Source organism: Stigmatopora nigra, chromosome 15 (genome assembly GCF_051989575.1).
Source record: "Stigmatopora nigra isolate UIUO_SnigA chromosome 15, RoL_Snig_1.1, whole genome shotgun sequence".
In the NCBI taxonomy this organism is placed as follows: Eukaryota; Metazoa; Chordata; class Actinopteri; order Syngnathiformes; family Syngnathidae; genus Stigmatopora; species Stigmatopora nigra.
In genome coordinates this window covers 11,904,885-11,917,996 of record NC_135522.1, presented here as the reverse complement: position 1 = coordinate 11,917,996, position 13,112 = coordinate 11,904,885, and the positions used below count along the sequence as shown (strand labels likewise).

Sequence of the window (13,112 nt, the reverse complement as noted above, 5' to 3'; positions counted from 1 at the left end):
CAATTTGAGAAAGAAAAATGCCTTTTGATGAAGCGTAATTAACATCCTGAATGAATGTTGAAGTTGTGAGATTCCCGGGATTCCGATGGCTTTGAATGCAGCAGTGTAAGCGGCTTCTGCTACGACTGGCTGCCCTCATTCTTCCTCGTTGTGTGCACTGTGCATCGATGAAGTTGTTTCAAAGATGGCGGATTTCCTGCCGTCCCGCTCTCTACTATCTGTCTGTTTCCCTAACTGTCTCCTCACTAGCGGTGAGGCAGAGCAGTTGCGGAAATCTAAAGAGATAGATAAGTGTCTTATTCGAAATAAACCGTACCTTAAGCGGGTGGTTAAAATCCTGTTACTCGGAGCGGGCGAGAGTGGCAAATCCACTTTCCTTAAGCAGATGCGTATTATTCATGGGCAGGACTTTGATCAGAGGGCCAAAGAAGAATTCAGAGCCACTATTTATAGCAATGTTATTAAAGGTAAGTCCCTTTGTTGGGCTTCTTTGACACATGTTGCAGTCAAGTTCGTGTGTAAACATTGATGGAAAGTCGGCAGCCCTGCTAATTTACCGCAAGCCGAGATGGCTGGGGCCACCCTCTGTTTCCATTTTGCATTGCTGGACGAGCGACCAAGAAACGCCCATGTTATTTGTGTTCGTCTCCACACCACGATGGGTTCAGTGAACCAACTGGTGTAATTTTAGAGCTCTAACCTATGATACGATGCCCGTAATCACAAAACGCATCGTTGGACCAGATATCGCGACAGCCATATAAGTACAATGACGTGTACAGTACTACATTCACATAAGAGTGTCCCAATATACGAGATATCCACCCCCTGTCCTTTTCTCTCTTCCCCCTTTAAAATCCGTATAATTTTAGTACTATTAAACACATTTTAGTAATATTAAACCACTAGTTATGTGTTACTTTGTCAATAGGTGGCAAATTAGAAGACCATTTCAAAGATGGGATGAATTAATGAATGAAAAAATGTTTAATAACTCCCCAGAAGAAAATATGCAATGCAGTGAAACAACGATAACCAAAGTGCGTAGTAGAAAGGTGTCTCTGTTTACTCTTATTAATTTACAAATACGTTTTCAAATTCCAGGTATTCGAGTCTTGGTGGATGCTCGAGAGAAGCTTCATATACCCTGGGGCAACCTGTCTAACCAGCATCATGGAGATATGTTGATGGCGTTTGACACCCGGTCTTTGATGGCCCATGGCCATGGTATGGTGCAGCCCAAAGTTTTTCAGCACTACTTGTCATCCATTCGGGCCCTGTGGATTGACGAGGGAATCCAGAGTGCCTATGACCGTCGCAGAGAATTCCAATTGGTGAGTAGACAAAACATAAAGAACTATGAATAATATAGTATCAAATCATATAGAGACTAGAGACTGGAGATCTATTTTTCTATTGTTTTATTGCTGCATTTGATTTGGACTGAAAAATGTTGGAAAAAAACTACCTTTGTGATTTCTTGGTCTGTTTGCGATATAATCCAATATAAATTGCAATGTTAAAAAAATGATGTTCGGCCTCCACAGACTTGAACTTTTGGCCATGTAAAATCAGTGAATAATTAGAATGTTTGCATAATTAGAAATGTATGTTTTCCAAAATATTTGATGGAAGATTGTTCCAAACGATTGTTTCTCATGACTACTAAGTGTACAATTAGCTGATTAGCCTAATGATTACTATTTTTAGGACTATAGCGATTATTTTTGGTCCTGATGATTATTAATTCACAAAATAGCGCTAGATGTGTCGAAACCACTAAACGAAGCATTTAAAAAAAAGGTTTATAGACCAGGGGTCAGCCGCCCAAAATGTTGAAAAGGTGATATTGGACCCATAAAATAAATGTCTGGAGCTGGAAAAAAAATACAGTGGTACCTCGACATGCGAGCATTTCGAGATACGAGTAAAATTTTGAGCGAATAATTATCTCTAGATACGAGAAACATTTTCAGATGCGATAAAGCTAGGTGGCCAAGATATGAAAGGCTGTTTATCACTGTAACGTGTCTTTTTGCCGCATCTCTTTCGTGTATAACAGATATCTACGAGCACTGGGCGCAGCATTGCATTTTTTTTCCAGTGTTTTTTTTTCCTGTCTTTCGGTGCAAATGGGGGAGCGATCGCTGTTACGAGTAGTATCCAAACGCTCCCCTACTTAACAACGAGTTACGTTCCGAGTGCTTGTTCATAAGTTGAATTTGTTCGTAAGTTGATTCAGTGCTATATTTTGTATTATCATTTATGTTTAAGGCCTATATAAGTATATTGAAGGTTTATATAAGTGAATTTGTATGTTTAAGGCTTGTCTAAGTAACCAGCATTGGTTTGTACTGAAAAAAACATTTAATAAAATGGAGAGAATACATACAGTACTGTATACATACATTAGATATATGGAGAGAGAGATTTGCTAGAAACTGGCCGAAAAAAAGCTATCTAATCTTAATCTTGTATTCTTTTTTTTCATCATAAATGCGGTAGCACTGTATGGCATCATTCAATTGATTTGCAACCTTTGTGCAACGTTCAATATTTGGGTCCTGCTGCTCGATCTTTCTGTTTATAAATGGTACTGACAGTCAATTGGTTGAGAGAGAGAGAGAGAAAGAGAGAGAGAGAGAGACAGAGAGAGAGAGAGAGAGAGAGAGAGAGAGAGAGGGGGGGGGGGAGAACCTAAAAATTCTCAATAAGTTGCGTATTATTGGCTCTGTACATGTTTTTCGTCGCCGAATTCGCTCGCTCTCAAAATTATCAATAAATTGCGTATTATTGGCGTGTACATGTTTTTCGTCGCCGAATTCGCTCGCTCTCAAAATTATCAATAAATTGCATATTATTGGCGTGTGTGTAAATGTTTAGACATACACGTCAAAATATATTTTGTTTAGCGTTTTATCTGTTTAGCTTTTCTTTATTTTGAAATAATCGCCCGCATTGATTTGCGTCATTTTGTGACGTCATCGCCGCCAACTTGCAGTTTTGTGCATGTTGTGTTTTTATGCGCATATAAGCTGTACCTCGATTTTTTTTCTTTGAAAAAAGCGGCTTATATGCGAGTAAATACGGTATCTGTAAGATCATAGTGCATCAGAATACAACATACAGAATGTACTTTGAGAAATAAAGGTCTTGGGGTACCGCAGAGGTCAGTGCTAGGTCCACTGCTCTTCAGTCTTTATATAAATTATCTGCCAAGCTGTTGACCTTCAATTATCACAACAATTATTTATTCTCGTTTTTTTTTCTCCTTTTCAGGGGGAGTCTGTCAAGCATTTCTTCGATAATTTGGAAAAGCTAGGACAGTCGGTAAGTCTTGGATTTCTCACAAATGCTGGGAAAGTTTGTCCAGTTCTTTAAAAGTCCCCTTCTGTAAAATTTCATTTCCCCCCCTTTGTTTCCTCCTAAAATGAATAAATTGTTATATTGGGCAGAAGAATAGACTTGTTAACAAACTGACAAATTTATATTCATACAAATAAGAGTGCATGTAGTAAACTTAAAACAGGGAGACAAACTGCCGTGTTAGGATTCGGTTGGCCTGTTTGTGCCGACTATAAATCATACTCCCTGCGCCTGCAAGCGTTAATGCTAATGGTTTTGCATGTTTTCTCTGTCAACATTATCGTGTTTGGACTATCCAAGCCAGAATACAATTTTAAAGAAGAAGACATGGCCTGAAAAATAGGATTGTTCAACATTATGGTTTAGACTTTCGAGGAAGAAACGCTCCCTCAGAGATTTCATCTGTAAGTTTCCACTGTGAAAAACATAGTTAGGAAATGGGAAACCCTTCTTGTTAAGGACCGGTGGGACGAAGGATGATGAGAATAGTCAAATTCAACCCACAGACCATCTCCAAAGACCAACAACATGATGATGCTGCAGAAAGTGCTGTGCATCATTCAATTATTCAGCGCACATTTCACAAGGAGATTATGTATGGGAGCGTAATGTGGCAGAAACCTTTTCTGCGCACATGCCACAACTAGAGTCGCTTGAGGTATTGCAAAGCACATTTGGACAAGCAAGCTTCATTTTGGAATAAGGTGCTGGGGACTGATGAAACTAAACTTAAGTTATTTGGATATAACAAGGGGGTATGCATGGCACAAGAAGAAGACAGCATTCCAATACAAACACTTGTTACCCACAGTAACCTTTGGTGGTTGTTCCATCATGCTGTGGGCCTGTGTGGCTGTGAGGATACCGGCATTTTTTTTTTGTTTTAAGTTGAAGGTCACATGGATTCCAGTCAGTATCTGATGATACTTAGGAAAAATGTTGAGAAATATAGGACAAAGCTGATGTTCCGCCTGAGCTCGATACTTCAACAAGATAACGACCCCAAACACGGCAAAAATTATTAAGGAATTCATACAGAGGAACAAGTGCAACATTAAAATGTATGCAATTTGTAGTAACACAACTTTTTAAGTACAAAAGTTCTCTGAGATCTTTTGACAACATTGCCACACTGTTGCCAATCAATGATAATAAATGGGCGTATGCATGGTGAAGAATCTAATGGATTTTTTTTTTTTAAAGCTGCACTAGAGGTAGTTGTTAAGGCTGGGTCCTCAACAATAATCTTCATACAGAGGAAGCATCAGGCAACGTAGTAGCTTTTGACTCCCGGCCGATGGAGGTTATCCGAGGGAGACTCCCGAACGCTTCTCAAAATGGCCGCCCCCCGCTTGTCCCATTGTTCTTCTGTCTAGCCCCCAGTCCTTTCCTAGCCGGGTGGGGGTGCGCTCGTACTGAACTCACGTTCATCTGGAAGTCTCCCGCTGATGCAACGTCTCATTGCTCGGGAAAGCCATTTAATAGAGGTAGGCGTAGACAAACTTTAGGCGGGAATACATGAACAGGAAAAGGAGGTGATCACAACAAAAGGTGTAGTGCACGTGTAACCAATAGGTGTAGATAAAATTATATTCTAGTAACTTTAAATTCATAAGTGTTCAGTTTGGTTAATGAACACTCATGTAACAATTCAATGTCCAAGTTGGGAAATTATGGTCACCAGGAACATCACTGCTCCAGATTGAATCATGTGGTTTGAATTGCACTGATTTTGGTCTTTTTATTTCTTAATGTTATGTTCACTCCCCTTCAAAGGAATGGGTCTTAGACCATCTGCATCACTGCAGATTTAAATGTGACACCTATACCCAGTGAATTCAAGATGTCAGGATACCTGTGGAAATGGGCATACAGCTACACACATAACTTTCATTCACAACAATAATTTTTCTCTGGAACACAATGAAATTATGCCACACATCTTCATAGTAGTTCTCCGGATTGTTCTTTTCATACCACTTTACTCTCCTCTGTGATAGGAGTTTTTCACCTTCTTATTTTGCAGCTTGAGTCTCTGTGGGCGGGGCATTCAGACGCGCCCAGGTTGTCACTGGCAGTGCAGTCACTTTGATGTAGGTGGCAACAGCTTTCACTGCGGCTTCTGTGTAGATGTGCAGTCTATGGGAGCTCAAGGTTTAGTGAGGGGTGCTCGTGGCAGTTGAGTAGACGTCCGATTATTTTTTCATGGACAAAGGTTTTGACACCGTCCGACTTACAGTCTACTTAAGAGTCCCCTGTGTCTCGAACTGCCTTGACCTGAGGTCGGCGAATCCAATATGACCTTTGAGCAATTTTTGCTGCTGTGGAGGTTGGTGAGTTGGGCCACGAATGGGTCTTCCCATTGTGGAGAGAACCATTACTTGCTTTTTATGACTTGGATCAGGATCTAGTCACTTGGGGTGGTAGACAAAAGGATCATGGCAGCTTACATTTTCTTTGGACAAGTTTCTCCAAACATTTTACCATCCCTTCTGTGAGTAGATCTGCCTCGCCCTAAGTCTCTTGTCATGGTGCACCTTCCCATAGAGGAATTTCGAATGGTCTTCCATGAAGTATCTCAAAAGGTGTTAGTCGCGAGCTAATTGGTACTATCTTGCACATTGTCTGTAACAAACTAAACAGTTACTACAAAAACATTTAAAGTAGGTATTTAGACCTCTGGGACATGGAACACACGCTGTACCATGTCCATCCTCCCCCTTGTTGAGACTTGGCTCCTTCCATGGCACAATTTTGGAATAAATTCTTTGGTAGGCATGGTAGGCCTTTAGCTGTGAATAGGCCATCTTCACACTGTTCTGCTCCTTCATGTATCCATGCATCTTTTCTTTTCTGTGTTGCAATGTTTTGCATATAAATTTATACTGTAATATTACTGTAATAATATTCTAATAGTCATTAATGGGAGAACCAGGACACATATCCTGTGAACTGAACATGTATGATGCTTATTCCATCCCAGAGAAATCTGCTTGGCATAGTTGCGAGAGCTTTTGCGGCTCAATATTGATCCATATATAATAGTTAGTTTGCAGTCTAGCTTTGAATGCTCTGTTGACGCCAATCTAGCCACTGGAGTTCTTTTATCAATCCGCCCGGAATGACGCGAGTACAGTGGTACCTCTATATACGAGCTTAATTTGTTCCGGGACTGAGCTCGTATGTCGATCTTCCCTTAACTCCTAAGAAACCTATTTGAAAAGCATTAGAAAATTCGAAAATTCAATAATGTTGAGCTTTATTTTTGTACGTTTTGCGGGTAAATGCCAAAAGGAAAAAGGGCAATTAATTAAGAATTCATCATATATTGCTGTCATGATATATGATTTACCAATATTGATAGAAAATTGTATTGCATTTGAACCGGGACAATTGAACAATTATATAGTGTATTTGCTTGGTAATTGGATCTTGGTAAGTGATGAGTCATCCAGGAATGCAATAAATATACATACTTTCTCCTGATCAGGGTCATTTGTTTATACTCTGCGGTATCTCAGGAATGCTTAGCTTCAAATGAGGGATATACTCAAAGCAATATAAGATATGATGGCATGACATTTAGTATGTAACTGTAAATTTCAACAATTGATTCGTAAATGTTATTTTTACCATCACTGACTACGACATGTTGTGAATCTGTTTTTATTTTTATTTTTGTTCTGCCAGGAATACCTCCCCAGCCAGCAAGATATCCTCTTGGCCCGAAAGCCTACTAAGGGCATCCATGAGTACGACTTTGAAATCAAGAACGTGCCTTTCAAAATGGTGGATGTAGGCGGTCAGCGTTCAGAAAGGCGCCGTTGGTTTGAATGCTTCGACTCCGTCACTTCCATTCTTTTCCTTGTGTCCTCCTCTGAATATGACCAGGTGAGTGACCATCAGAGCTTTTAAAGTTATTTACTCAGGATTATATGTTACTTAAATAAAATTGTGGAACTTCTTATGTTGTCTACAATATACAGTGGTAGCTCTTCTCACGAAAGTCTCAATATTTGAAATATTCAGGTTACAAAAAGCCTCAATGGGAAATCTTTTCTCTAGGTTTGAAAAAAATCCAAGTTACCAAACATGAAATTCCAATATCCCCTCTTTGCATGTATTATGTTTTGAAATTGCTGTGATAGAGTTCCTCTCCCAATGGATATTAGCAGGGTTGTGGCCACAGGCAGACTATGAGTGCGACCGTCCGACCAAAAGACTCCCTTGAGTTTTTCATCTATTTCTGGGTTCAGGGCAGAACCCTTTCATCCGCTGACAAGTTCCTGATTTGTGCGCTCTCGACACTCGTTACATAGTTTAACTCGTTTCTTGCATTTTTCTTCGTGTGCCCTAATTTTATTCTTTGCTTTCTATTATGTGTCCAAGAAAGTTATGGTACGAGTGAAAAGAAGCGTACAGTTATCAAAGAGTTCACAAGTTTTGCCATTGCCCAACTTGTACATTTCAGGAAATGCATCATTTTGGGAACATTTTGAAGGAAAGACAAAAGCAAACAACCCCTCGATAGGTTTCTTTTTAGCTGCAGCTGATAGTCAGGGTGGATGCGTTGCAGATAGAGCTGACCCGGGAGAAAACGTATAAAAATGTAAAACTAAATTAGTTACTATCTTATTACCAGTAGTTTTAGATGTTCTGGCAGTCTTGTTGCTTCTAATATCAAAAAATATCAATTCTTTCGATGGTTCATATTACTCCAATAATTGTCACTTTCGGAAAAAAAAAATTTAAGTAGAATTTTATTTTATTTCAAAATCAAGGCTACTTGTGTCTGGCCAGTCAGAGCACGTTTAACTGGGTTTAGATAGCAGGGCCCTAGATAAGATGGCTGTCCCGAGCGGGCACTGACAGGAATGTGATTTTTTTCACGTTTTAAGCAAGAAATTTACGGGGTTTTTTTCTTGAATTTCATTCATAGACGTTGTGAATTATGAATGTATTTTATGCTTATTATTATTGTGTCTTTTGGTTTATATAGTCTTAAACCTGACAGACGTCGAAATAATTTTAGTTTAACTTTTTTTTTGTCTATCTTTTCTCTATTTTGAAATAAATGACCGTATCTAGCGCATTCGCTTGCGTCATTACATCATCGTGCCATGGCGGCGTCAATTTGCCGGTTCGTGCATGTGTTTTTATGCTCATATAAGCCGTACCCTCGATTCATCATTTTTTTGTCCAACAAAAGTGATTTATATGCGAGTAAATAGGTAATGAGTAAATAAATAAATAGGCATATACACATACACTTGTGGTCAAAAGTTTACATACACTCACTCTCTTGAGTTTCCAGTTATTTCAACAACTCAGATTTTTCTCTGATGGTGATTGGAACAGATACTTTTTTGTCACAAAAACATTCATGAAGTTTTGTTCTTTTATGACTTAGAAAGTTGTGTCGGTGAAATGATTTTCATAGCATGGCCTCTTAACTTCTTGTAAGTGATTATGAGTGACTACAGCTGGTGACTTCTCTGAGGCCATTTAAGTAGGGCTCATTATCTCTCACAAGAAGTTAAGATGTCATGCTATGAAGCTCATCCTGACCAGCTTATTCAGCCTGTTCCTGTCCCTCTCCGTGCTCTTGCATCCCCAAGAGACCACTGCATAAAACACTGTAGATATAGTGTGTTCAACCAGCCTACTCTGAATGTTTTTGGAATGTGGGAGGAAACCGGCGTACACGGAAAAACCCGTGAGACCCCGGAGAGAACAAAAAGTCCACACAGTGAAGACCAACCTGGGATTGAACATCCGACCCCGGAACTGAGGCACACATACATACGCACCAATACCATCACTATAAACAATGACTTCAGTAAAAATTAACACATGTTTATGTGCAGGTTTTGATGGAAGACCGACAAACCAATCGACTGAGCGAGTCCCTCAACATCTTCGAGACCATCGTCAACAACAGAGTATTCAACAATGTTTCGATCATCTTGTTTTTAAACAAGACAGATTTGCTGGAAGAAAAAGTTATGGAAGTGTCCATTAAAGACTACTTTGCTGAGTTTTGCGGAGACCCTAAAAATCTGGTGGATGTGCAGGCATTCTTGGTGGAATGTTTTCGCAAAAAGCGGCGAGAGCAGCAGCAGAAGCCTTTGTACCACCATTTCACCACAGCAATCAACACTGAGAACATCCGCCTGGTGTTTCGTGACGTCAAGGACACCATCCTACATGACAACCTCAAACAGCTGATGCTGCAATGAGCGAGTTACAGGACATACCAGGTGTCGTTACACAGATGAGGGTTTTCAAAGCCCATCATCCTCTTCACCTGTGAAGCCTCCCTTCTTGACTATATTTCAAAGTGACCCCTGCCAACATCCCTCTTTTGCTTCCTCTTGGCGTTTTTCTGCATATTCACTGTGACCAACAGCTGCCATTGGTCAGAAACTTGTGAACCACTGTAAAATGATGTATGATTCCCTGACTACCCAATTTTTCTTTCGTTCCTTGCCTACGCTGTTTTGATCACTTGTGAAAGGGACACCACTTGACTGCCCTTTCATAATCAACATTTTTTTATTATGCATCTTTATCGGCGCTATGTCTGACACCACATGATTACATCATTAATGCTGGCCTGAGGATTTGAACACTCACTCACATGCAACCTACAATCCGCATATGCACTGTTAATCTCCTCTGTAGTAATAATTTGTTTTTTCTAACTCTGTATACAAATATGTATATGTACCTATGCCTTCTTGTTAACTTATATTTTATATTGTTTACAATTTGATTTGTAACTGCTGTTGGCATTAATTTTTCTATTGAAACAGCAAAGAGCTAACCACTTGTCAAACTATCTAGCACAGTTTGTTTTCCCTGATTTACTGTTTCTCTGGGAACTTTGTGAACCACTTATTTTAGATTTGAAGCCGACCATGTTATTTTCACCTCCCCTGTTACCAAATGTGAGAAAAGTTCCTATAGTTCAACCACTTAAGACTCAACTCTGTCATAGAACCAAGTCATTTGTAGGTAACAATGTCAGAAGTCTGATGATTCGGTAGAACTGCACTATTGAATTTGAATCACGGTTGTGATTTTTACCAGCTTTGAATTTAAAATACAGGTTCTACTCCACATTTAATCAAGCACCTTTTTCACCTGTTTTCAGCCAACCTCTCCGGTCCGATTGCATGCTTACGGCTTGATTAAGCTGTCTCAATTGTGAGCAAGGTTCCCCTACTGAGTAATGGTGACTGGGGGGGTTTGGGTTTAGGGGGGATTGTCTAACATTAAAATTAGAAATGAGTGTCATCGTATGAGGAATTATTACATCAAAAAGCATCACCAGTTACATTTGACTTCAAATTTGGGGCACGTGATGTTAATTAAAATAATTGCAGGTGCTTTTATTAAGGGATTAATTTAAATTCCTAATAGACTAAAACAAACAACTTCTCAGGCAATATGCATATTCCAAATGCTTTTCAAAAGCAGAAACTCTAATAAGGTGAAAGACAAACTTGAGACATACAGTTTGGAAATTTGCGCTCCGTAGATTTTTAGATGTAATTGTCTAATAAATATCTGCATAATGTTAGACGTTAATGTTGGCTATAGTGCAGAAGTGCGCATCTGCTACTTTCATTGTAATCTATAAATCAGATTTATAAAGAAGTGAGAAAACCTCCTTCTGACCGGCTAATGTTAGCAGCTAGCATCAAACAATGATTTCTATGATGATAATGGGATAAGATATTCATTTGTTGACTACTTCTATAAAAAAACCCAAGGCAGAGATGGTGTCGCAAAATATATCCCGTACTACAGATTAAGGTTGCTTTCATTTTGTGTTCCATATTGGCACTATTTCAGTTTGTGTTTTTTGTTTGTTTACTAAGCAACACATTAGGAACTTGCAAATTGCCTGACACTTTTTGGGAACTGTAAAAAACAGTTTGCAATGATTTGGGGTTGACAAGTAGTGGCGTGAGAATAAAGATGTTTCTCCGTAGCATTAGTAATCGTCGTGATTATGGCCCTAATGTTCTGCTTTCAGAGCAAACCTTATCATATGCACCCTGCATGTGTCCACATGAAATGTTAACAAATGTAGCCTGAAAGTTGAAATACCCAAAATATGTATCTACTACACTCAATTACTGCCACCTAAATCAACCCTTTATCAATGGCTACTCAGGATTAATCAGTGAATTTGTACTCCAGACATTAAAAAAAAAATGTTAGCGTCTTGAATTATTTCTAAAGACAGTGCACAATATGCAATTTTGGAACCTTATGTTGAATTGGTACAGAGCATTCTGTTTAAGTCCTTGAGGGGCATCAAATTGCAGAATGAATTGTGCTGGGTTCAACATTTTTTTCTACAAGATTCTGTGCATCCAGACAAAAGGCTCAAAGCCAAGGATAATGTTGCCAATTAATATCTCATGTCCAATCATGAATCTCTTTCCCCAGCACTCCATTCAAATCTGACAACTCAATGCAGAGAGTTGCATTGTAAATACTACACATGTAGTATGTTTTGTTTTGTCAATTTAGCAAAAATCTGCACCTAAAAGTTGCCTTTTCTTAGGTGCTATGTGTAATGTTTGGCTTGTAATTGAACTTTCATTCTATTAGGATTTGAAAAAAAGGTTCTACAGTTTTACCATGACCTTGCTTTTAGTTTTTGTCTGATGAGGTTTTATTCGCTTCTCCAAACAGCCATACTATATGTGACCACCCTGAGAGAAGTTACTTTTTTAAAATCTCTAGTTTTGCATCGATACCTCACCAAATTATTATCAAATCAAGAAGTATCTGTTGCAATCATTCTATCAAAGAAAAAACAGATTTTTAGAAATAACTGAAAACTCAAGACAGCTATTATGTTCTTTTCAAGCGTATGTAAACTTTTGACCACCACTGTATGCATGTATGTGTATATCAGTGGCGCTCCGTGCATTTTCTCGTAGGGCCTTCAACGAATCAATCCAACCCTCAAAAAATATTTTATGGCTCTAAAACCTAGACTGCAGCTTCAGCTGCGACACAAAAAATAATCAATGCACAAAAATGGGGTAAAATCAACGTCCTAGCAGCATTTATTGATTAAATACAAATACTGGAGCTTTTCAGATATCAGAACCGTGCCCGGAGTATCATTTCCCTGGGAAAAAGACATCCATGAATGTCGGTATACGTCCATATGCAAAAGGGCAAAAAATGCACTGAAATGGGGTAAAATCCACTTCCTAGCAGCATTTATTGATTAAATACAAATACTGGAGCTTTTCGGACATTACAACCGTTCATGGGGGGTGATTTCCCCGGGAAAAGACAGTGATGGACGTCATGGGCGAAATGGCACTCTAATAGGGTAAAATCCACTTCCAAAAATATTTGCTAATATTTCTGTTTTTTTGCATATTTATCACACGCAGGTTTCAGACCAAATATTTTTTTTGTATGACAGAGACAACCCAAGGAATGAAAGGCAGAAAAAAATACAAACGTGAATATTCCTCAGTGAAAAAGTAATTGTCCCCTTTGTTAAATAACAAATTAACTTGACTAATCACAATTGTAGAAAAGCTAATTTAAATTTTAAAGGCCACACCCACACCTGATTACCGCCGCATGCCTCTCATTTTCTGAACCGCTTTATCCTCATTAGGGTCACGTGGGTGCGAAAGCCTATCCCAGCTGACTCCGGGGCCACATTTGGGGAACACCCTGAATCAGTGGCCAGCCGATCA

The 13,112-nt window shown here is 39.1% G+C and overlaps 1 protein-coding gene across 1 annotated transcript; it reads left to right on the top strand.

The window, feature by feature from the left end:
• Positions 1 to 87: 87 nt before the first annotated feature.
• gna13b (guanine nucleotide binding protein (G protein), alpha 13b) lies at positions 88 to 11,368 on the top strand. The gene is made up of 5 exons (XM_077733759.1): positions 88 to 467; positions 1,105 to 1,334; positions 3,280 to 3,330; positions 7,057 to 7,257; positions 9,234 to 11,368. Exons 1-5 carry the CDS (start codon positions 185 to 187, stop codon positions 9,603 to 9,605), a joined length of 1,137 nt encoding a protein of 378 aa, XP_077589885.1. The 5' UTR covers positions 88 to 184; the 3' UTR covers positions 9,606 to 11,368.
• The last annotated feature ends 1,744 nt before the right edge of the window (positions 11,369 to 13,112 follow it).

Coding starts and splice junctions, on each gene's coding strand:
- gna13b (XM_077733759.1), top strand. CDS start 185: ATGGCGGATTTCCTGCCGTCCCGCTCTCTACTATCTGTCTGTTTCCCT. Junction 3,331..7,056: donor TGGAAAAGCTAGGACAGTCG/GTAAGTCTTGGA, acceptor TTGTTCTGCCAG/GAATACCTCCCCAGCCAGCA. Junction 7,258..9,233: donor CCTCCTCTGAATATGACCAG/GTGAGTGACCAT, acceptor GTTTATGTGCAG/GTTTTGATGGAAGACCGACA.